Source organism: Pyrus communis, chromosome 8, assembly GCF_963583255.1.
Source record: "Pyrus communis chromosome 8, drPyrComm1.1, whole genome shotgun sequence".
Lineage (NCBI taxonomy): Eukaryota > Viridiplantae > Streptophyta > Magnoliopsida > Rosales > Rosaceae > Pyrus > Pyrus communis.
Genome location: NC_084810.1, coordinates 25,622,432 through 25,647,003, shown reverse-complemented (window position 1 = coordinate 25,647,003; position 24,572 = coordinate 25,622,432). Strand labels below are relative to the sequence as shown.

The 24,572-nt window shown below is 38.1% G+C and overlaps 3 protein-coding genes across 3 annotated transcripts; 1 reads left to right on the top strand and 2 right to left on the bottom strand.

The window, feature by feature from the left end:
* Positions 1 to 3,907: 3,907 nt before the first annotated feature.
* Positions 3,908 to 6,888, bottom strand: LOC137743850 (zinc finger protein WIP2-like). Its single transcript, XM_068483783.1, has 2 exons — positions 6,175 to 6,888; positions 3,908 to 4,560 (listed from the first exon to the last, which is right to left on the bottom strand). The coding sequence occupies exons 1-2, from the start codon at positions 6,805 to 6,807 to the stop codon at positions 4,126 to 4,128; spliced, it is 1,068 nt and encodes a 355-aa protein (XP_068339884.1). The 5' UTR covers positions 6,808 to 6,888; the 3' UTR covers positions 3,908 to 4,125.
* A 3,293-nt stretch (positions 6,889 to 10,181) lies between these two features.
* LOC137743269 (outer envelope protein 80, chloroplastic-like) lies at positions 10,182 to 16,256 on the bottom strand. The gene is made up of 16 exons (XM_068483137.1): positions 15,496 to 16,256; positions 14,956 to 15,049; positions 14,720 to 14,802; positions 14,438 to 14,535; positions 14,255 to 14,324; positions 14,085 to 14,175; positions 13,431 to 13,512; positions 13,299 to 13,334; positions 12,232 to 12,385; positions 11,994 to 12,131; positions 11,758 to 11,828; positions 11,525 to 11,603; positions 11,312 to 11,427; positions 11,005 to 11,152; positions 10,765 to 10,834; positions 10,182 to 10,586 (listed from the first exon to the last, which is right to left on the bottom strand). Exons 1-16 carry the CDS (start codon positions 16,099 to 16,101, stop codon positions 10,432 to 10,434), a joined length of 2,091 nt encoding a protein of 696 aa, XP_068339238.1. The 5' UTR covers positions 16,102 to 16,256; the 3' UTR covers positions 10,182 to 10,431.
* A 156-nt stretch (positions 16,257 to 16,412) lies between these two features.
* LOC137743227 (uncharacterized) lies at positions 16,413 to 23,491 on the top strand. Its single transcript, XM_068483106.1, has 7 exons — positions 16,413 to 16,601; positions 17,326 to 19,880; positions 20,053 to 20,700; positions 20,918 to 22,253; positions 22,756 to 23,102; positions 23,191 to 23,394; positions 23,477 to 23,491. The coding sequence occupies exons 1-7, from the start codon at positions 16,442 to 16,444 to the stop codon at positions 23,489 to 23,491; spliced, it is 5,265 nt and encodes a 1,754-aa protein (XP_068339207.1). The 5' UTR covers positions 16,413 to 16,441.
* The last annotated feature ends 1,081 nt before the right edge of the window (positions 23,492 to 24,572 follow it).

The window sequence follows — 24,572 nt, the reverse complement described above, 5'->3', positions numbered from 1 at the left end:
AGATTGAGACGGGTATGTGAAAGGTAAAAAGAAGTGTGTGGATAGCAATCACCCTTTTTCTTCCTTAAAGACTTGGCTGATAAACATGTAAAAAGACGATTAGTTTTCGCCCCCATCTTTATCTTCCTCATGCATGGGGATCCTTGACCACATAAACTGAGTTCAATCCTGCTTACACGATTCACTAATCACAATCAACTACATACATATACCAAGGGTCCAAGACAAAGTTGTATCTAGTAGTTTATCCATCCCCAAAATAAACCTCGCATCTTGTAAAGTAAATTACTAATTAAATTCATTAGCTTGAATCCTAGCCAATCAACCTATCTTGTTTCCGAGACAAGAATTTTGGTTGCTTGTATTTTGAGACCTAAAACCACAGCAGAGCTAATTAGGGAGACAAAGTTGTCCCCTTTGTGCTGGCCATGCATGCTAATGGAATTGATTCTTTTGACTTGAGCCGCTATTTTTTCTCTCTCATTTTTTAGTGAAACTCGAATATCTTAACCTAATTGTCTCCCGTCGAAAAAAATAACATATCTTAGATGGTTTAAGAGTTTTTGAACACTGTATTTCTTATAAACTGATTTTTAGAGACAAGTTCTATCCGTGTACTCTTAAGAGACTGGAACATCGTTTTACAAATTGTGAATATTTTATTCGTTGCAGCTATTGGTTATACAATGGCCTTTTTGGAATTTGACTATAGAAGCTCTAAGCAACCATGCGATTTAACTGCAGTTGAGTCCAAATAGTGGGGCTTTAGAGCCAAAAAATGAGAGAGTAGGATTCTCTCTTCTAAATTTTCCTCCCCTTCAGTCCTCTTTTATTTGAATGGTCACGATCAAGTTATGTTAATATTTTGTATTGACTTTTTTTATAGAGAGAGAAAGAAAAAGAGAAAAGTGGGAGAGGAGGGCAGAGGAGGAGAGGAGATTTGGAATGGAGTGAATTCTAATCGAAAAAGGAGAAGGGAAAAAAGAATCAAGAAAATAAGTTTATGGATATGTTACTATATGAATGTATAAAGAGAACTAACATAATCATACGTTAGGTGCATTGTGGGATTAGCATCTACCTTATATACAGTTATATTCTTTTTTGTACGTATTTTAATGAAAGTTTGGTGGGGACTAAGTTTATTTTTAACACCAAATATTGAAAAAACAAATAAGCATAATTTGATGTTTTACAATAACTTTATACAAATTATAGTTTGATATATATATATATATATATATAAAATGATCAAAATCATACTTATTAAATTCTCTAAACAACGTGAGAAGAGAGATAGAGAAAACATGCAGTACACAGTGTATGCAAGTTTCTGTTTCTTTTGAGGAGTTGGATTGTTTTTTCGAAGAAAACGAAAAACAATAGTAAATATGAAAAGAAGTAGTTGTATAAAACAAGACATAGGAGTATGGAAAGAAGAACATGATGTCTCAGGGTTTTACTTATGCATGCAAAATGGTGATTTGTGTTGTGAGTCAGTGGGTGACGCCGTGACGGAACACTGGATTTATAACAAAAAGAACAAGAAAAGAATCACACAGACAGATCGACAATTAAACAACTAATTACTATTAATTAGTGTCCGTATTTACGTTCTGTTAAATCCACTGCAGAGGTACAACGAAATCATAGTAACTGTCAAAGACTGGCAAACTTACCTCATCATCATAAAGTGAAAGACAGGTGTAGAGGTGGCTAGATAGGTCAGCTGGAAGGTGGAGGATGGGAAAAAATAAAAGATCATTTTATTTCTTATACATCTTTTGATCATTTTTATTCGTTAATCTTTTTTAATTCATTCAATTTGAAAGTTAAAATAAAAAAAATATGTGAAAAGTTAAATAAAATGTGTGAATATCACATCCTAAAATAAAAATGTGAAGTTGAGTTGAGAGAACAATTTTTGTGATCCGAATATATTGTTTTGTTATTTTGTGATCTAGCGTGTGAATGATATATTATTAGGTGAAAAAAGTTATTCGTATTTGGTTACAACGCAGAAAATATTAAAATAATATTGTATCGTGTTTTCATTTGTACGGACGTGTCAAGAAATTTCTTCTCACCAAATTGGGGCACACTCTGAAGTCTGAACCCACCAAACAGTACATGCTCTGATTATATTTGCAGCGTGAAATGACATTTCAGGGGCCTCTTTCTACAAGCTCTTTGACTGCAGACATCTCTCTCTCTCTCTCTCTCTCAATTCATAAAGCTGCCAACAAGATCCATTATATCCCTTCCAACCTCTGTAGTCTGTGGTATATATAATTATGATAAAAAATGCTACAAAAAATAAGAAGCTAGCTAGTTCTACACTGTTTGTAATTAATAGCACATCCACCTTTCTCTGTCTCTCTTGCTCCTCTCTTTCCCTCCCGTATGAGCCTAATAATTTGATCTGAATTTAGTTCCAGTCTACACTGTGATGTCTTTGCAGGTCAATAGTTAATACAGCTCCTCTCCACGGTTGCATTTTATGTTAGAAATATCTGTTCAAATTATTAAGTTTGGAAGAAATAATTAAGACTTTTACAGAAGGAGCAATTGAGGAGTTAGAGGACATAGAGTTAAGCACACACTATGATCGCGATGCATGAATAATCTATCGTCCTATGAATACATAGAAACTTACTTCTTTTCGATCTTCTGAATGTTACTGATATTTGTAACGTCTCTCCAACTTTTTGCACATACATATTTTTTAATAAGAAGAATCTGAATGTAAGATAAGAAACAAATATAACAAATCCCTCCTCCTTTCAATTGCTGGAACTTTAGGAATTCATCATTTTAGGGTTAGTATTAAGGTATCCATAGTTTTTTAGGGTTACATCATGTATTAATGGTTTAGTGAGCTAAAGAATGTTTAAATCTATTTTGTATTACACCCACAAAAATTTCTTATGTATGATTAACTTTTTAATTCATATCTATTAGCTTATTTTGATTACTTTTTAATTAGGTCAACTATCACATCCCAACCCGGGCTCCATCACATCATAGGCTCGACTCCGTCATAGCACGATATTATCCGCTTTGGGTCCCGACCACGCCCTCACAGTTTTGTTTCTGGGAACTCACACGAGGACTTCCCAATGGGTCACCCATCTTGGGATTGCTCTCGCGCGAACTCGCTTAACTTCGGAGTTCCGATGAACTCCGAAGCCAGTGAGCTCCCAAAAAGCGTCATGCTATAGGGAGGGAAGCATGTACATATAAGGCACTCATCCCATCTCCGTTGGTCGATGTGCGATCTTACATCAACCCCAAGCCAACAAGGCTCCCCGCTTTGCAGGAGTCGGAAGAGAAATGTCTATCGTACACAGCATTATCCTTGCTTTGCAAGGGAGTTGTTTCCATTACTCAAACCCATGATTCTTTGGTCACAAATGAGCAATTTTTTCTCTCATCCTCATTTTAATTACTTTTCCCAGTTAATAATAAATTTCACAGATTTTTTTTTTTTTTTTGGTAATCAATAAATAGAGCATATAGTTGTTTCACTGTCTACCGATGCAGTGTATTGACTAATGTACAACCATGAGAAACTTTGAGGAATACATATGGAATCTTCTGAGTTGCATATCTATGACTTCAGCCTGCTAAACCTTTTATGCACTTTCTTTTCTCAAATGGTTTTACCAACTCCTAGCTAGTCCTATCCACTAAAGAGTTATAAATACATTTTCTCAGATAAAATAAAGGTGGGATATTCATACATACGTACATACATACATACATATATATATATACATATATATATATATATATATATATATATATATATATATATATATATATATATATATATATATGCACATAAAAATGAAATTGTGCATGAAAAGGGAGAGTGAAATTACAGGAACTTGGTTTATCATTGATGTTTTAGGAACCATTGCTAATTAAGGGAGTCTTAAAAAAAGGAAGAAGAAACTCAAAGAAATAGTACTAAGAAAAGGAAAAAAATACATAGCTTAGCTTCCAGATGCAATTTTTAGAGTTTCACGACTTGTAATTCATCAAAAAAAAAAAAAAAAACGTTTGAACCAAGCACACAAACTCCCCCTTGTACTGTCAAGGTTTTCCAAAGAAAAAAACTCACTAATGGAAGGAGTCATTTTCCTCAATTTCAGAAGCTGCATCATCTTCCTCTTCAAAACAGTCAATTCCATAAGCTGCATGGCCTTGTCCAAATGCCTTGATATGATCTTTGAGGGACCTCTTGTGCTTGAAATCAGACCCACAAGTGCAATACCAAAGCTTCCCACAATTTTTTTCATGAGTTCTCCAATCACCTCTCACTGCAAAAGCCTTGCCACATTTTCTACACATGAAGGGTTTGATCCCATGTTTTCTCTTGTAGTGGGTTTGTAGGGTTCTGAAGTCTTTGAGAGGCTTTGCCCTTGGATGTTCAATGTTGTTTCTGCAGCCAGGGGCACAGCAATAGCAAGGCAGTCTAAGCATGGCTGTTGGTTGTGTTCCCCTTAGAGATTCTGGCCCTTTTCTGTATTGAGATCCATGCCCCCACATATGCATCTACATAAACAATTTAATCAGCTTTATAGCAATAGTACTGTCGAAAAATACTTCTAATCTACTGCTATTACGGTTCAAAGTGATTGAGAGATTACTTAAGAAGCCAACTAATCCATTTTTTTCCAAAGCAATCGTGGTATTTCATTCACTTCGAACAAATAATACTGGTAGATTAGATCGAGCATTTCTCATTATTATTGGTTGTCACACACTTAGATGAGAACTTTAACATCTATGTATAAAGTTAATTCATATCATACAACTTTTGCCTTGAGGGACAACTTAAAAAAGGCCACTTCCACATGACCAGGAAGAAAATTTGAAGGAAGTAGCTTTGGTTGCATAAAAGTTGGATTTGTTTTGCATAAGATTCGGGTGTCTTTAAAATGTTGATTCTTTTAAGACTTCTTTAAATATCATAATTTATGCTTTTATAAGACAAACATACATCATACATGGGTCATGGTGTTTGAAAATGAAAAGATAAAGCAAATATAATGTCATAGAAATTGGAGTTTGAATTTATTTTTAATTTTTGGGTTTATTTTTTTTCCAAATTGATCTAGTATTCTAGCTTATGTTATGTGCTTGCTTGCATGTATAATTGCATATATATATATATATATATATATATATATATATATATATATATATATGATCTAAGACAGAAGAAAACAACAGGCCATATGGAGATTCAAATAGGTAGGTCAAAGACTCAAAAAGCACAAATCTTTGTGTATTCATAAACAAAGAATTTAATAGTAATTGAACAAAAAAATACAGAGAATTATTAGTAGTATGAGAACTGGATTTTCACATATATATGGTGATTTCGTTTTCTGATGTTAAGAAGTTGTTTATTCCTCGGGCATTGAGGAAGATCGTCTAAAAGCAGGAAGAACTAGGGATATCTTCGGTTTGACACACCTGCCAATGTGTGAGACACAAACCTCAAGGTGCAAAAAGCACAATTGCTGCTGTGTAGTTCAATCACATAAAGGGGTTGCAGATGCAGATAGCTGATCATAATAATATTCTCAGACTCAGTTTTTGGACCAGGTAGATTAATTTATTCTTATTTCTTTTAAATCCCGGAAACCCACAAACCATGTAAAAAGATTGCGGTTTATACAAAGTGCAAAACTGGACATATAAAACAAAACAAAGTAAAATGATTTAAAGTTGCAAGTAGAGAAAAAAAGGAAAACCCTAGGACCCATATAATAAAAGTTAAAGACTAAAATCAATCTAAAAAAGAAGTGTACAAAAATCAAAGATAGATAGGAATGGGTTTTTTCTTTCTCAGAAAAAATCAAAAGAAAAATGATCAGATGCAGAAAGTGATGGGAGAGATAGAGGAGGAAGGAAAACAAAAAGTAAACACTTTCTTATTTATTTTATTTTATTTAAATTTTCAAACTACTTTTGTCTTTCCCTCTAGCTTGAGAAATCATAGAACAAACCAAATACAATTCAGCTATATATGAAGGCTAATTATATACATATACATATATATATATATAGAGAGAGAGAGAGAGAGAGAGAGAGAGAAAGAGAGAGAGAGAGAGAGAGAGAGAGAGAAAGAGAGAGAGAGAGAGAGAGAGATTGTTGTACCTGCATGTTATTGTATCTGTTGAAGGTCTTGAAGCAAAGAGGGCATGAGAACTGGGTTGGACCAATTAAAATTTGAGCAGGAGTAGGGATCCAGTACTGTCCTTTGTTGAGCCTGTTTGATGCATAACCAGCTGAAGCAACTGTAACATCTGCTTCTTTATCTGATGAGATTTCTGGGGATGGAAGCCTGGAGATTAAATCAGCTGAAGATAGGGTTCTGCTTGGAAGCCCTAAATGTAAAGCCACAGTAACATTTTCATCATCTTCTTCTTCATGAACAATATCATCAGACCTAGAAGAGATCAAGAAGTTCTGATGATCATCATCAGCAGCTGATTCTTGCATGTCTTCATGGTGGTGACTTCTTGAAGGGCTTTGGCTGAGGAGGGGAAGGGCTTCTCGTAGAGGAGGAGAGGGAGGTGATGAACATTGGTGGTGGTGATTAGTGAAAAGGGTATTGTTAATATTGTTGATCAAGTTGTTTGATGAGCAGAAATTGTAGTAATCTCCATAATTAGGAGGGTGATAATTATATGGATTAATAGAGGAAGGTGTGGAGGTGGAAGAGAAGTGGTGGTGAGGGTTGATACTAAACCAACCATTATTGAAGTAATTAGGGTAGGGATCTGTCATGATATGGTGAGAGGTTTGGGGGAAGCTAGCTTTAGAGAGAATGGATTGGTTTTGCTGGAATTGGGCTAATATAGTATACAGTATACGCACAGAAGAGAGAGAGAGAGAGAGAGAGAGAGAGAGAGAGAGAGGACCAAAAGGTAATGATAAGGTGGAGAGTGGAGACCTATTGAACAAAATCACCAACTCAAAAAGGAGAAGTGCAGTGTGAGGGTGGAGGAGAAAAACCTTTATATTACGGGTTTATTGATATTGTAGTATTTTGTGTAAATATATGCAAATTATTATCTATATGGATTAGTATTATTAACACAGAAAACCGCAATGTTAATGAGGCTAAAAATTGAATATGAAACCAATAGGAAACGAATCAAACTTTTATAATTGACCGGAAAATTTAAGTGCTAAGTTGCTCTCGAGTATGTAGGGTTAAAAGAAATGTCAAAAATCAAGGTTGATAAAGCAACCCAACTGAGTAAAAAGGGGAGACAAGAAATCACTTGTGAGGTGTGACTAAACAGTGACAAAATATGCTAAAGAAGAGAGAGAGATAATCTTGGGACTTGAAAGGACAAGTCATTTGTTGAACAGTGTACAAACGGGGTAATGCTAAAGAAATTATCTATTTAGATAATATTTTTAAATCATATGATGTGATCGTTGATGATTTTATTTCTTCTTTAAATTATTAAAAAAAAGTCTGTTAAGGGATTTTTGTGTTGAGTCTAATCATCAAATATTTTGTGGTTTACAAAATATAATCTAAGAAGTTGATTTCTTTAGCATTTTTCATACAATTATGTGTAAATACTACCAGCTATGTGAAAAAAGAAGAAAATTACCTCTCAACAACCCAAGATACTCAACTGTGATGAAGGATAAGAAAAGAAAGGAAAAATAAGGCAAAAGACAAAGTTGGTAATTAGGGTTGTGGAGGTTGTCCCCCATAATCGCATTCCTCCTGCTCCTCATTCATGTGAGAGAGAGAAAGAGAGAGAGAGAGAGAGAGATTGTAACATTGTACAACCATCCATTGCAATTTGCATGCACAGAAGCTACTATATCATTTTTAATAATTTATAAGAATATATACAATGATATTATTTTGGTTATAATTTTCTGTGGTTTTGGGAAACAAATGGTTTGGATCCAAACCCAGCATTTGCTTTGATGGGCGGGCCATGGTCGGCTAACTTGACTCCCAACGAGGAGAGAGAGAGATAAGAGAGATTGTCCTCAGCTCATCTCTGTTTCCCTGTTTCATGCTTTTACATGCACAACAACACTACAACAACGTTACTGTTCCTCTATCTCTCTCTCTCTCTCATTCATTTATAAATAGTATGGGTAAATTAAACATTGTCTACGTATTGAGCCGACACTGGTATTGGCATTTGTCAAAATTTCTTGTCGTGAGTCAATTGATTAATTAATTACTATAACAAGAAAGCAAAAATTCTAGCATGCACTTGTGGCCATCCAATTAAACATGGAGATGGCTTATGATAGATATTAGATTGACGCAAACTCTGGTCATTATATTTTAGTGATTGAATTCTTAACCAATAATTTAATCACTAAGATATCAGTATATAATACATCTAAGCATACTAAAATCCCGTATCAACTTTAAGAATAGCTAGTCCTTTTCTTTTTTACCAAAAAATATATATCATAAATAGTAGTGATTGTGACAACCTAATTGATTGCAAAAACAGAAGAACAAGACTTGTGGCCATCCAATTAAAGGTGGAGATGGCTTATGATCGATATTAGATTAAAGCAAACTTGTTAATTTGCATAAATTTTGGATTTCATCACAGATATATAATAGATTATGCAAGTGTTACCTTTATTTACATTTTATCGATGTAGAAAACATGAAATGGAATGATTTAATAATTAGCTTCAATTCATCTAGAAAGAATTGTTGTGTCACCAATAATATATCTTCTTGTATTTATACCACTTATCATGTGACCCGATTGTAAGATTTTGTTCCATTGAACCTATTAGGCGAGGTGATTCCCTCGACCCACATTTCATGAGTTACATGTAGATGTTCATTAAGGTGTTCAATGTTTTTCTTAGTAGTTCATTGAGGTGTTCAATGTTTTTCTTATGCTTATAGATGATCTCTATATCACGTTTTGTATGGCAACTGTTAGAAGAAGATACTTGTGAAATGTCATTGGGAAAAAGTACAAAGGAACATAAATGGATGGAAACAAATTTGCTGCAATTTCAGAGCAGTATGGCTACCCACATCACACTCCAATTTGGTATCTAGATACTTACTAGTTCCCATATGCATTTCGAGTACAAGTAGAGAGGGTGGATGAATGAATGGCATTCAAAGTCGCATTTCGATAGTGGGACCTTCAATCATTTGGAAGGAAGGCCATGTATAAGGCGGGCTACCAATAAGAACATGCGCATATGTGATTGTCAGTCATTGGTTCATTGTCAAATTTACTTGTGTTAGTAACCAATAGTTACTCTCGTGCACCCACATGCATGAAAGTGACTATCATTAGCATCACTACTTACAACGTGGGTTGAGCATATTGATTGATATCTGTCATCTGCGAGCAATAACAAGGGTTAGGAGGGGACAAATGGATGATTGTCATTCTTCAAGCAATTGAAGCTAGAAGTGCAATAGTACTAATAGTTTTCATGCCATTATATCTTATTTTCTAGCTCCAAAGTCCTATTCCTTTCTTTCCAAATTGTGGGTGTGGCTTCAATATTAAGTAACACTAAGTGATATGTGTGTTTTAGCATTAAGTTCAATTTTCACAGTTATTAAATCTTTTATTTTGAATCTCAGTAATTCGTTTTTCCTTTTCACTTCGTTTATTCTATATTTATGAGAATCAAGATATCATCTCCCTAAGAATGTTTCGTTGGATGTGTGGGCACACAAGAAATGACATAATTAAGAATGAGGTTATCAGAGGTAAAGGGAGTAGCCACAATTGAAGATAAGATGAGGAAAAATCAATTAAGATAGTTATGATAAGTGAACCGAAGACCTACAAATGATCTAGTTATAAAACGCGATCATGAGATAAAGACTCGAGACAAAAGAGGTAGAAAAGATGACCTAGGAAGACTTGGAAAGAAACTCTTAAGAAAAAACATAGAGTACTAGAGCTAACGGAGGAGCTCGTACGAAACTGAGCACAACTACATTCTAGAGTTCATATAGCCCACCCTACTTAGTAGGATAAGACTTTGTTGTTGTTAATCAAGATATCATCTCCCAAATAGTAATTCCTCCATAATAGGTGTCGAATTCCTTATTTCCTATGAAAATATAGACACTTCGTAATCAAAAGTAAACACACCATGAAAAATGCGAACTGAGATGGGGAAACCTAGTTTTGAACTTTCTTATTTCGAATTGGGCTCGGGTCAACCCAAGTATCTAAAGCCCAAAAGGCCTGTTTGGTGGCCTGGCTTAGTTGTTTGGTGAGGTAAAGTGTTAGGCAAACACGAAAATTATAAGATGAAAACTGAAACACCAGGCGAAGAAAAGCAGCATGTACAAGTACAACCCCAGAAACAAATACAATAGAAGAATTAGAAGACATGGAACCTAAAAGATAACAGGATGCCCTAGTTCCGATGTCCAATGCCAAAGTGAAATCTCTTTCTATGCTTATCGTTGAATGCGTATTCAAGGCGAAGAGGCCCCAACGGTGAGTCCAGTCTGATGCCAAATCCATATCCGTACCCACTTCCAGGCTTAAGACGAGCCCCCGCGGGATCACCTGATCAAAACAGAATATAACAACCTCTAAGAACATTGCCTGTGAGGAGCAGATGGCAAGGCTGATAATCAAAGGTGAATACGCATTCAAATGCGGACAACAGTCTGAACATGTATGCATAAGTGATCGTTCCAAGGATCCAATTGTGAACAGTAATTTAAACTAAAGAGCAACATACCAGGCACGGTGGGGCCTGACCCAAGATCGGTGCCATAGTCAGCAAAAATGACTCCTCCAACCGGCCCTATCTGTGAAAACAGGCCGGGACATGATGACGGATCAAGGAATCAATTCTCTCTTCAAGTGTACAAATTCACATGAATAATTGAGGGGGGGGGGGGGGGGGGGGTGGGGTGGTGTGGCAGTTGCATACAGTATCAGATGTTGTGAGTGCACTAAGGCTGTTTGCACTACATACCATTGGAAAAGAAATTTCTCCAGAGCCAACTGCATAAGATCTACCAGAGCCCACAGCACCTTCTTCGTAACCTCTTACACTATTTGTTCCACCGATCGCAAATGCTTCATGCGGTGGGAAGTTACCAACCACATGGCCACCAGACAAACTAGCAGGGCAAAGCATATCAAAGTCAAAAACCAAATGAGAGTATCATTAGCTTGAATTCAAAGCTACAATTACAAAAGTGAGGTGGGGGAGGATTGGGGGAAAGATATGTTTTGTGATTAGATTGCTCCAACTGTCTACAAATACAGATTGGTCATACCTTGCAAGAACACGGGTAGGGCCAAGTTCAACGTCTTTCCTCGCACGAGCATTTATTCTGTTGAAATACAACCATTCAGGCAAAACAGGAAGTCCTTGTTCCATGTTGAATACACACTGCAAAAGGACCCAAAAATGAGTATCAAAATACAGTGGACGATCAGAAAAAGGAGTTGTGGGGGTTACAATTGTGAACACACTCAGGTTGACTAACCATTGACGACCCACGGTCACCAGAACCCGTGTAGACACTCTCAAGTTTAGCAAGTAGCACATCATCATGGGTATTGCCACTACAACAGAGAAATGGTAAACAAAGAGCTAGAAGATTAGAAGTATGGGTCACAGAAAAATCTATACTAAGATATGGCAACCAAACTAAATTTGTACCGAGAAAAGAAACCGAACTGAATTAGTTTGGTATTATCTGATTTGAGACTCACGTACCTTGCAGTTAGAGGACTGCCGTAGAAATCCTTGATAATAGGATTTCCTTTCTCATCATGAGCACCAGCATGCTGGAACAATAGTCCAGAATATGGCAGTTGTAAGTATAAATAAAACACAATCAAGTCAACATAATCTTATAAGGAACCCTACAAGTGACAACCACCCAGTATTAAAAGGTATCCAAGCAAACCCAGAAAACCTAACCACAGGGGCGATGATAAAACCACAAGTACCTGAAAGATAAGCCCAGCTGTTCCACTCAGCTTTGGTCTTATTGGTCGGCTGTACTCGATACCTGCTGTGATGCGAGCAATGGTCAACTTACTACCATCTAGTTGGTTATGGATGAGTGTTCCAGGGGTTCTGGAATTCTAGCAGAAGAAGAATCAGTCAAGGGTCTAAGCATCGAGAATTTTGAAGTAGTTAGAAGGAACATATGATAATAGTTGATACAAAATAACATTAAACTACCTGAACCATTATGGTCCTGGATGTCCGCTTATCATCTCCCGCAATCCATGGATCTGAGTAGTTTATGCGAAAAATTGAGTCTATCTGGCCCCTCTCTAAAGAAACATGTAGCTTTTGGTTTCTTCCAAAGAGATTCCTATGAGAATATGCAAAGCTGCAAGAAAAACAAAAAACTTATGGGAAACTGTAATGATTTAGTCTTAAAATTTCAAAAATCGAGTGGAACACTAGCTGACTTGGGCAAAGCAAACACTACTTGTGCAGGGACACATGTATGTCTTTAGGTATATGCAGAAATATATGACACTCACAACATTGATAGTAATAGATTAGCATTTCCTTGTTCTTTTGAAAAATTAGATATCAGATAATTGAATAAATATTTTTGCGAAAGCAAATAATATAAATGCATATGAGGAGATCTATACGTTAAAAATGTAACACCACCACTGTTAAACAGTTAGGATTGTTAGTACCCTGACAATCTAAGTATTTAATGTTACAATGCAAATTGTTAAATACTCACACAGCTGTATTACTATCAACTCGCAAGGGTTAATTATCGTAACCAGTTTTAGTAAGCTCTGATGCTACATAATCTCGTACAGGTACTCCCTTCGAGTATCAGTCTAAAATTTTTGTTCACCTACATATTTACCATTTTAAGTTTCAGAAAGCCAGGCTCTTCCCTATGTCAAAGTCTGTCAACAAAAGGATTTCAGACTGATGCAAATGGTCCAGAAGCTTGACATGCTTTGTTCCAATCCATAAAGGCACAAAACTAGATAATTATCAATTTCTGATTAAAGTCAAATCAGAATCTAATCAGCCCACATTTAATTTGCCAAACACATAATCAACCCAAAAATGAATATACTTAATGCACACACATAACATCATGAATAACTCATCCGACTATGTCGTCAATATTAAGCATGGAAACTGGGGAACTGAAAAAGAAGAAAGCATGCAAACTGGGAAACAGAAAAAGAATGAAGCATGTAAACTGGAGAAAGGAATAGAGCGAAGCATCTAAAACTGGAAAACTACTCATGCAGTAAGATTACCTTCCAATGAGTCCTGATAGAGGGCCGCTTGTAATTCTGAAATTAAAGAATAGAAGTTAAAAATTTTGTACCACAATATCTGAAACATAAACTCAAAGATTACAATTTGCATTTTCCACTAATTTGACTTACCCACTTGATATACCACCACCAGCAGAAAACCCTCCACTTGGCCGCTCAACAACATTCATTGTGATATCAACCTTACCAGCATCTACAATTTTTCATTATTTAAAGCATTCAATTACGATCAATATCATCACACAAACATGTATAAATAATTAGCATCATTTCTACAGATACAGATGGGGCCATAAGCATAAATGCCAATGTCGGACATCATTAGTCCTATAAAGGGTTGAAAGCTCAGAGAGCAGTCTACCATGGATGACCATATTGATGTGACTATTAGGATTCAAGGCTACCAGAATCCTACCGAAATGAGGACAATCACAGTAGACTGTTATCCCTCTCTAACAGAAAAGTTCCACTTGCCGAGAGAAAACTAATGGGTTTGTTGAACATTAACCCCTATCTAAGACTACAGAGTACTCCATCAGTGTATACAAGTCTACATCACAGAATTCGCAACACCAGAAAATTATTATAATATTATGCACCAGATAATGTTTCTATTTGTAAATATTTGATTTCATAAGTTTCCGCATAAGCAACATTCTTAGGTGCTGACTATTATGAAAATTGAAAATAACCTAACATTCTGAAATATAATTTCAAACAAAATTATTTGCCTAAAAATAATAAAACTGAAATTTCCTTTTCCACCTGCTGGTTGGGGTATGATGCTAACATCTTCCATGAGTCCCATAGTCAATACAGTCTCCACATCTCTTTTTCCCTGTAGCATACTGTAGACCTACATAGGAAATCCCGAATGTAAACACAGTGTTCCCGAATATCAACTAAAATTTATCGCTGTGTGTATGCAACAGTACCTGGCCCTTCTTGGTAGTAAGTTGGCGAAGTATCGTTTCAGGCTTTGTCTTCCCTATGGTTGGTTCACCCCTAAAAAGAGAGAAGGAAAATTAGTGAAGAAATGCAGTAGTTGCCACCTTTCCACGAAACTTCTAATTTCAAGTTTATCTGTAAATGAAAACTCAATTAAAGCAGGAGCTTACGTCTTCCTGTCAAGGAATCGTATGGAGATATTATTGACCTCAGTTTCTGATACTTGTAACTTAAGAATACCACCTGAGAGAATCTCAACAGCTGAAACCTAAAATGTAATTGAGAGAACAATTATATACTATTAAGAAAAAAACTTGATCGCAAACAAGGGGCAGTAGAATCCTACACTGAACCAATTCTACACTCTATAGCACTAGAAAAATTAATTACAACTTTATACATTTTGAAATTATAAAGAAAACAATTGGAAAATTCATAAGAGCGTAACCAACCATGGCAAAAAGTCCCCGATCCATGTACCAATCATTGATGGAAGATATTACTTCATTCAAATGCTTAAGATTAATAACTTTTCCTGCACAACTTGACACCAAAACCGAAAATCAATATAGGCCTCCCATGTCATGAAAGTGGCACCACCAGAGAGGTGCAAATGATCTTTCAATAACATATGCATGCGCGCACACACACACCCGTAACCATGTAAGAGCAATGAAGAAAAACCAACCATATCCATCACAGAATGCATCCTTCAGAAACTTTGCTGGAAGAACATTTGCTCCTTCACATACTAGCCCTTGGAATTCCTGGTTTGGTTTTACCTAGCTCCAGTCAAAGAATATATACTATCAGTCATACTTACGTCCAATAGGAAACATGTTTCGATACATTATTATGACCCGAGTTTTTATCACCTACGAAACAATTACACAAATCGATGACTGCTAACTCTCTATTTTCAATTTTCTTTCTTGGAGCAGCCAAATCACTCGTTTAGTTTAAAGACGCGGATTCTAAGAAAAAATTGAAATGATCATGGGACATACAGATTCAACCCTAAACCATAATACAACAATGCACGCGCAGCTTGATAATTAGCATAATATCATAAACACAACTAAAAGAACATAAATTTGACGAAAAAAGTGAATGCAAAACCAATGCGATTAATAAAGACTAATGCTTGTCAAAGTTCTTCACTAGAATCGAAAACGAAAAACAGATAACTAAATTCAATTCCATAACAATGCAGATACAATGTGGATACCTGAAAGATCAATCTGATGCCGTCCCTTGTATCGACAGCAACGGGCATGCAAGAGCAGAAATAGCCGCTATCGATGATCCTATGCACGTCCTCCTGGACCTCCCGCACAGTAAGCGCCGAGTTCGCTCGGCACGCCTTGAGAGCCGCCAAAGCCTCCATTTCGAGGTCCTTCCTCTCCAGCTCCTCTCCGTCCTTGTTCCTCACCAGCACCTCGCTTATCAGAACCCTCTCCTCATCGTGCCGACTCGACGAGTGTCCCTTCTGCTGCGACTGAGTCGTCTCGTCCGGCCGAGCCAGAGACAGCGACGCCGAGCATAAAAGCGGCGACTTCCCGACGAACTGGCTCCGGTCCGCATTCCGGTTCCGCGACTCGGACTCCGCTGATTCGGGAGACCCCCGACTCAGTGACAGCGACGCCCAGCAGAGAATAGGCAAAGGTGGGAACTTTGGGAAAGGCGAACGAGTCCTGAGCGAGTTGATGAGTTGGGCAAACGAGTTTCTGGTTTTGGCGAACAGAAATGGAGGGTCCACGTGTCGATGTTTGGGAGGGCGTGGGACTTTGGCGGAGGGAGACGAAGTGAACCGAAAGCCGTCGTTCGGCGGCATTGGATGTGGACAGATAAATGAGACCGGAGAGTGGTGTTTGGTTGCAGAGATAGAGAAGCCTTGTCCGGGAATAGGAGGGCTTTAGGGTTTTGGTTGACAGTCGAACAGAGAGAGTTGGGGTTTGGGGAAGAAGACGGAGCACCCGGGAGCGGGTTCGGAGGCGGGTCGTGGGCTTGGGTTTTGGGTACTTTTTATTGGGCTTGGTGGACCACTTGTTATAGAAAATTTGAAAACCAAGCCGCGCTAAAAACACCCATCTCCCTCTCTCTCCTCTCTCTCTCTAGCTCTTTCTGCAACTCGGTGAATCTGAATCCATGGTCGAAGTTTGAAATCGGCGACGATGGAGAAGCTGTTGGTGCAGATCTTCGAGCGGAAGAAATGGATTGTTAACCAAGCAAAGCAGCAGGCTTTACTCTTCGAGCAACACCTCGCCTCCAAATGCCTAATAGACGGAATCGCCCCTCCTCCCTGGCTTTGCTCCTCCACCGACCCCAACAATGGTACTACTTTCCGACCTTAATCTCCGTCAGTTTAAATCCGTCATGCGTTTTTTTCGTATTAATTTCAACCAAACTGTCCCTGAGAGTGTATTTTCCTTTTTTATCATTTCTGTAAAGCCCTAGGTTTTCCACATTGTTTGGATAAAAATGTTGAATGTTGCTGCTTTCGACTGCGAAGTTTGCTGTTTTGTTTTGGTTTTAGGGGGAATTGCGTTCTTAGATGATGAAGAAACGGAACCTAGGTTTTCCACATTGTTTGGATAAAAATATTGAACTTTGCTGCTTTCGATTTCAAATTTGCTATTTTGTTTAGGTTTTGGGGGGAATTGCGTGATTGGATGATGAAGAAATGAAACCTAGGCTTTGCACATTGCATTGTGTATTTGTGTACTTTTTGAGGGCATGGTTTGAATAATATTGTTAACTTTTTTGCTTCGGTTTTAGTGGGAATTACGTTTTTAGATGACGAAGAAATGAAACTTTGGTTGTCTGCATTGCATTTTTTATTGGTGTAATTCGGACCGTTTTGGCTTTCTTAATCCTCTGTTTGCCTGCTTGTAATTTTTATATTTGGGATATATTTTCAATTCAAACGATTCATTAATGGAATATGGCGAGGAATACTGCACACACACGCACATTTGTATGCTGTATGTGTAATGTATGTATGCATGTACAATGTCTGCATGGCTTAATTAAGTATCTTTTGATTTGTTCATCACAGTGTTGAACAAACAAGAGCTGAATTCCGGAGTTCCACTCCATGGCGCGCTGCCTATGATCCCTTTTAGTAGTCACTGTTCTGTGTTTGACAAGCCAGCTCCCACAACTGTCAGTGGGGAGCTACCAAATGGTTTGTGCACTGAATTTCATGGTTTGGACAAAGGTTTTGGTGCTGGAGATGAGGTGTCAGTTTTGCCACATTGCTCCGTAGGTAATGCTGGGCGTGTATCCAAAAGCGTTCCTCAAGATGTGAGGGAAAAGGATCCTAGTGTTACATCTCCAGAAGATGTGAGGGATGCAAGAATCTCAGACATTTACCATGATCCAGCTCTATCACCAGCTAGAGGTGCAGGAGATGTGGTATCAACTTTGCCACAATGCCCTGTTAGTAATGCCGCAAGTTCCTCCAACAGTGTTCCTCAAGATCCGAGAAAAGAGGATCTGAGTAATACATCTCCTGAAGATCAGAGGGATGCAAGAACCTCTGACATTTACCATGACCCAGCTCTATCACTGGCTAGAGTTCAGAGATCCAAATCCAGACAAAAAGCGTTGGAAATTCGCAACAGTGCCAAAAAATGCTTTTCACTGGATAAGAACAATGGTATTGGGTATGCTAGTGGAACAATTGGGTGTGTGATATCTTCCCTACAGTCTGACCATGTTGATGAACTGAACTTATTCAAACCTCCTGAGACAAGTGATTATGCATGTGAAGTGGAAGAAGCAAAAATAGGCAAGTTTCGAAGCAAGGAAAGAGGTACTAGCATCTCCTCTGGTAGAATTACAAGATCTAGAAGCTCTGGTCAGCAGTCTAACCATGTAAATAAACCGTTGGAATTGGTTAATTGCTTTCATATCACTAATGATTGTCGCCAAGAGAATGAAGCAACAGTAGGTGATTATTTTACCAAGGAAAAGGGAAGCAGCATGTACTCTGGGAGAACAACAAGATCTAGAAGTGCTAGTCAAGAACCTAGTTGTCTTGATGAAATGTCCAAGTTGGAGCATTTATCTAACAGCATAAGTGAAGATGGTGTCAGAAATTCATTGCAACATCCGAAACATGTTGACGAAATGGTGGAAGTGGTGAAATCTTGTGATGTTATTGATGGAAGTTGTGAAGCGAAAACAAAAGTGGGGGAGTGCTGGGGCAAGGGAATCAGTGATTACAGTGGCAGAATAACAAGATCCAGAAGTTCTTCCCGAAACCCAAACGATGTTAACAATTCTCCGAAGGTAGATACCACCTGTGTGTCTGTGAAGGGTGATGGCGGTACAATCCATCATTCCACCGGTACGTCAACACAGCCACCTCAGCGTTTAAGTTGGACTACAGGAGATCCTGATTTCCATGATGCACATGGGTCTCAAGTGTCCATTTTAAGGTCTCTACCTGCTCAAAGTAATCTTGAGTTTTGTGCAGTAAATGGGGAAAAGCATTCAAGTAAGGAGGATTCTTCTGGGGAGTATGTCTTCAGAAGTACTGGGTCACAAGCTGTGTGTAGGACTGAAAAAATAGTGAAAGGCACCATCGCCAATATATCTGGTCAAAGAATTAATCAGTCAACATATGCTGCATCTAAAAAGTCTCATGATTCACAGAGAACTCAAATATCTTCTGGAAGGTCTGTTCCAATTCAATGTGATCAGGATCTGTTTGTGGAGAATTCAACAGATTCTTCAGACAAGGAAAATGATGTAGATCACTATGCTGGTAGAAAGACAAGTAACAACAACAACAGCAAGCATTTGTCAGAGAAACTGACTCGTGGGTCTGCAGGAATCAGGCACCAGGATGTATCAAGTGCTATGGTAAAAGAGGTACCTTGTACTCAAACCAGTGAATTTGTTAAAGCTGCAACTGGTGGAGAAACTGAAATTGATCCTGATGTATCGGTTGAAGGTTCTGGATCAAAATTGGATGGTACTGGGCTTAAAGTTGGAGTGGAAGTTTTAGCCTCAAGGCAGCCAGCTGATTGTAATGTGTTTGTGAATCCCAAGCAACTTAATTTTGATGATGTGGAAGAGTCCTGTAGGAATGGATGTTATACTCCTCTTAAAGAGGGAATGCAGGGAAGGTCATCAGAGAAAAGTTCTCTTTCCTTGATGCACACTGAAGATATACGGGATGAAGGAATGACTGTCGATTACCAAGAAGACTGTAACTCATCCCTGCCAATGAATTTTCTGGGGGATCCGGAAGTTTCAGTCAAAGGAAAGGACCTCCAGAGTGCTTTATCTGAATCCCCTGCAGAGGATTCTAAAAGTGTCTCTAATGGAAATGCTGTCCTATCAGTTAAAGAGGCATCCTATGATCATAATGATGGAGGTACTAGTACTTTGCTAGAAAGTGGCAATAGAGAGTCTCTGTGTGGAAGCACAGGAAGCGTAGAGCATAGTCCAAAGGCCTTACTAGAATCTCAAGGCCCACTTTCTCGGGAGGATGTTGCAAAATCAATTCTTAGTAGAAGTCCAGTTGAAGAAACGCCTCGACATGAGGACCACGACATGATAGAGAGCTCTGAATCTTCACCTAAGGCACAGATTAAAGAGGTACTTACTTTTCTGTTATGCAGTGATCTCTCTTGCTCTCTCTCGGCTAAGTGGTGGCCCATATTCTGTTTAGTAGTCTTCTTCTATTTGAGACTTTCTGTTTAATTGTGCTCGTAATTTTCTTGTCTACTTTTATTTGATCGTTTATAATGCATGAGGTTGTGTTTGACAGGGTGAAACTAGTGATGAACTGAATGTGGTCAAACCTCCTGATACAAGTGCTTGTGAAGTGGAAGAGGCAAAAATAGGTGATTTTCAAAGCAAGGAAGGAGGCACTGCTATCAACTCTAGTAGAACTGCAAGATCTAGAAGCTCTGGCCAACAGGAGAGCTCTTTGAATGTCAGTGGTTCAGCCAGTAATGCCAGAAAAACTGGCGGTACACTTGCAGGTTCTATTGGCATATCACCTCGGCTGTCTAACCATGCAAATCAACCCTTGGAATCGGTTAATTATTCTCATATCACTAATGAAAGTTGCCAAAAGAAGGAAGCAAAGGCAAGAGATCACTTTCTTTTGGAGGGTTCATGCCCTCAGCATAAACGAAGAAAGACTGGGCATAAAACAGCTGATTACCTGCCTGCTTCCTTGGACTTGAGAGAACATGGCTTTTACACTGTCAGTAGTGATTCTGCGTGTGGGAACTTGGGAAGTGTAGAACATAGTCCAAAGGCCATGCTAGAATCTCAAGGACTTTCAGTTTCCCAGGAGGATGTTGTGAAATCAAATGTCAGCAGAATCTCAGTCGGAGAAACACATCAAAATGAGGATCCCCACATGATAGATTGGTCTGAATCTTCACCTAAGGCACAGATGACAGAGGTACTTTTCAATTGTGCAGTGATCTCTCTCTCTCTCTCTCTCTCTCTCTCTCTCTCTCTCAGTCTTTCTCTTGGCTAAGCTGTGGCACTTACATCTATGTTACTCTATTTAGTAGTTTTGTTTTATTTGAGGTCTGTATACTTGTTCTCTTATATCAGACAGGTTGTTCTTCTACTTTTATTTTATCTTTTCTAATGCATAAGGTTGTGTCTGACAGGGTAGAATCAGCTTGGGATGCGGGAATACAAGTGGGAATGCATGTTTCACTTTCATGGATAAAGAATTTGAAGAATCAATCTTAAGTTTGATGAAGCAGACTGGTGGCCGGTCTCAAAATTCTTTGATGGAGGAAACAGGAGCAGCACATCCGCCAAGCATTATCGTTGATTCAGGAAGTCAATGCATAGAAGAGAACACTGTTTCATTAACTCTTGAGAATCATCTTACAATAGGACATGCTGAACATTTGACTTGTGCTCGAAGAGAAATGCAGGAAATGAGATTTGATCTTGAAGGGACCAGTAATTTTGGATCTCCACGTAGCCAATCCTTGGATTTGATTGGTGTCGATGATACAAAGCCTGAGCTTGAGGGGTTCGTTATGCAAACAGATGATGAACCAACAAGCATTGCTGGAAAGGGAGTTGGCTTTGACGAGTGGAACCTTCCAAGCACTACAATTGAACATGCCAGCATTCTGGAGCAGCTGTGCCAATCTGCTTGCATGCAAACTCCAGTTGCATGCTCTTCTGCTTCATATAAGTTGCATAATATTCCAAATCTCTACCAGTCTGTTCCAACTGGGCTTCTAGAGGGTGTGGATATGAGGACCATGAATGATGCTGTCAAGCAATTAAGGGATGGTCATAGTTGCTCGAGTGAGGAAGTTGGCCAGGCGTTTTATGCAAGGTCCTATTCTGATTGCCTATTAAATCATAGTGGTCAATCTAGTTGGGATACTAAGAAACCTTATCTGTCTCCAGTTGGGAAACTTTGGGATATAACTGGTTCAAGGACTAGCAGTTCAAGGAAGCAAGGAAGCTTAAATCTGGAGCTTCCCTGCATCAGTGAAGAAAATGAGAATGCAGATGAGGTAGCTGATACTTTCCAAGGTGGCATTGTTTCAGATGCATTAAATAGCTCAATACAAAGAGTACCCCTTGCTGACATTACTGAGATTCCAAACCCTCCTGCATCAGTTTCTAAAGCTGAACCATATGCAGATAGACTTAGCCTAGATTCCATGAATACTGAAATCAGCTTTACAGGCACTCATAAGAGCTTCAAACAGAGGCTTGGAATCCAAAACAGCAGCAAGAGAAGATATAACAATAAGGAGAACCTGAGCATGTCACAAGCAACAAACGATATTAAGAGGACTACTGGATCACTTCATAACAGGTTCAGTAAACCAAAATTATCTGGAAAAACCAGTTTGAGAAAAGGTGGTCCAAGTTTGTCAGAGCAGGAGCCAAAACGTAACAATATCGTGTCCAGCATGACTTCTTTCATTCCACTTGTTCAACAGAAACAAGCAGCTGCAGTTGTAACAGGTAATTTCTTACTAGTAATCTTAATCTTGAACTTTGGATGTTGCTTACTTGTACATATTCCATATGATTGTTTTTCGAGTGTGGATAATAATCGTATGTCTAAACTGGGTTACAGTATGGATAATGGTTTTGTTTTTAACTGAATTAGGGAATGTTTTGTTTGGAGTTGTAAATTGGTAATGCATGTTTGGGATCATCTAGTAAAAATTAAAGTGCATATTTGAAAGTCCCATGAAAATTGAGTTGCCTTATTATCCTTCAAAAAAAATTTATAGGTGACTTCAACTTGTTGTAAGGATCTTGCTAGTGATTCATTTGTTTTTTAATTGTATCATTGTGAATGTCTTGTGAGCATTCTGGGAGATGTTACATATGTGTTAAAAAGTTAATAACTTAAAAAATAAAATTTCCCACCACTAATATAAAAACATGTGATGTACCACTTGTGTTTTGGTCACAATGAATTGATTCAGTATTTTGACCTAGTTGTGCTCTCTTGCAGGAAAGAGGGACATCAAAGTGAAGGCCCTGGAGGCAGCTGAAGCTGCAAAGCGTCTTGCAGAAAAGAAAGAGAATGAACGCAAGATGAAGAAGGAAGCCTTGAAACTTGAGCGGTCAAGAATGGAGCAGGAGAATATGAAGCAATTGGAGGTGCAGAAAAAAAAGAAAGAAGAAGAGAGGAAGAAAAAAGAAGCTGATATGGCATCAAAGAAGAGACAAAGGGAAGAGGAAGAAAGGAAGGAGAAGGAAAGAAAGAGAATGCGTGTTGAAGCCCGTAGACAGCAGAGAGAACATGAATACAAGTTACCTGCTGAAAAAGTAGAGAATGAAATGAAAAGCCAGGCCATTGTATGATTCTTTATGCTCTGCCTCATTTCGTTACATTTTCCTTTTGCAATGTTAGGTATCACATTCTACATTGTGCTTCCTTGTGCAGGATGGAAGAGGCCATGGCGGTAAGAAATCTAAGGATGAAACGGCAAATAAGAAGATGGAGGCAGAAAGGGGATTTGACAATTCCAGAAATATTTCGGAGACTCAGCCTAGTACTTCCAGGATTTCAATAAGCAACGCCGGAAGAGAAAGTATTGTCCATGAAGAGTTCCATGAGGCCTCGAGTAATTATGGGTATAAAGCAGAGGTAAATGCTGGTGACTTTTTAACAATCGATACCCACCATATGTTAGGATCTACTTGCATGTTGAGTGCTTTTACTTGCATAGTCTGGAGCAGAGTGATAAACCATGAGCGTAGCATGAATTATAATCCTCTCTTGTTGTAGTTTGCATGGGACCTTTAAACTTGTTGGGTTTTAACTCTTTTGAGGCCTTCCCTTTTGCTATGTTAAAACTCCTAATAGCTTAATGTAAACTCAAATCTGAACCACTGGTAGAAAGCTTTCTTATGCATGAATAGCTGAATACTTTTGTGCACTTTTACCTTCTCTGTAAAGCCTTGTGCTGATACTTCCTGTGATATTTAAGGTACCGAGCGATTTAGACAAAGAAATGGAGAATTCAATTGGCATTACAAGTCAAGAGCAGTCTTATGACATCTCTCCATACAAAGAATCAGATGATGAAAATGACGATGATGACAATGTCATACCGAATAGTAAATTTATTCCTTCATGGTCAAGGTATGTTTTTCAATTGTTATGTATGAAATATGGTTTAGATCTTTAAATTATAGAGCATCACAGTCATCTCGGTGATATGTATTTTAGAAGGCTTAGATTGTCTACCCTTTGAAACTGTCAACTCGGCCGGGCTCTAAAATAATCTATTGTTTGGTTCTTGTTTTGTACAGTAAAAACTGCCTGGCTTTTGCCGTTTCTTGCCAGAATAGAGCAGACCCAGCGACGATCTTCCCCCCAGAAAGCTTTTGCTGCATCTCTGAAGGTACTTTTATGGTTTAAAGCCATGGTCATTTTCGGCTAGTCAATTTTAAGATACTGCTGGACTAAGTTCCAATATGCTCATTTGCAGTCCTCTTGCCCCGAAACCATCAATTAAACAACAGCAGAATGCGATAAACTCTGTTCAGTATATTCTTCAGTAATAAGTGCTTCTGGTCAAGGTAATGCTTACCTTTATTCTCCATTTTCCTTTCCGTGCTCTAAATTACATTTGTGCTGGCAGTTTGGCTGTTAAATTTTTCCTTCTGCAAAATGTAAAATGCCTTTAGTTACTGCCTATCAAAACCAAAATACTTGTAATAATTGGTTTTCGTTTCTCGTTGCAGATTTTCAAAGTCTGTTTGTGAACAGTTTCTTGAGCAGGCGACACCCTTTCAAGCCGAATTGTAATTCTTATCTCA

What these genes read in the sequence shown, in the direction of transcription:
- LOC137743227 (XM_068483106.1), top strand. Translation starts at nt 16,442, where the DNA reads ATGGAGAAGCTGTTGGTGCAGATCTTCGAGCGGAAGAAATGGATTGTT. An exon ending in CTAAGGCACAGATTAAAGAG is followed by an intron (nt 19,881 to 20,052) that starts GTACTTACTTTT and finishes TGTGTTTGACAG; the next exon opens with GGTGAAACTAGTGATGAACT. An exon ending in AAATGAAAAGCCAGGCCATT is followed by an intron (nt 23,103 to 23,190) that starts GTATGATTCTTT and finishes TTCCTTGTGCAG; the next exon opens with GATGGAAGAGGCCATGGCGG.
- LOC137743269 (XM_068483137.1), bottom strand. Translation starts at nt 16,101, where the DNA reads ATGCCGCCGAACGACGGCTTTCGGTTCACTTCGTCTCCCTCCGCCAAA. An exon ending in CAGCTGGGCTTATCTTTCAG is followed by an intron (nt 11,829 to 11,993) that starts GTACTTGTGGTT and finishes CTATTGTTCCAG; the next exon opens with CATGCTGGTGCTCATGATGA. An exon ending in CCTACCCGTGTTCTTGCAAG is followed by an intron (nt 11,153 to 11,311) that starts GTATGACCAATC and finishes TTGCCCTGCTAG; the next exon opens with TTTGTCTGGTGGCCATGTGG.
- LOC137743850 (XM_068483783.1), bottom strand. Translation starts at nt 6,807, where the DNA reads ATGACAGATCCCTACCCTAATTACTTCAATAATGGTTGGTTTAGTATC. An exon ending in ACAGATACAATAACATGCAG is followed by an intron (nt 4,561 to 6,174) that starts GTACAACAATCT and finishes TTGTTTATGTAG; the next exon opens with ATGCATATGTGGGGGCATGG.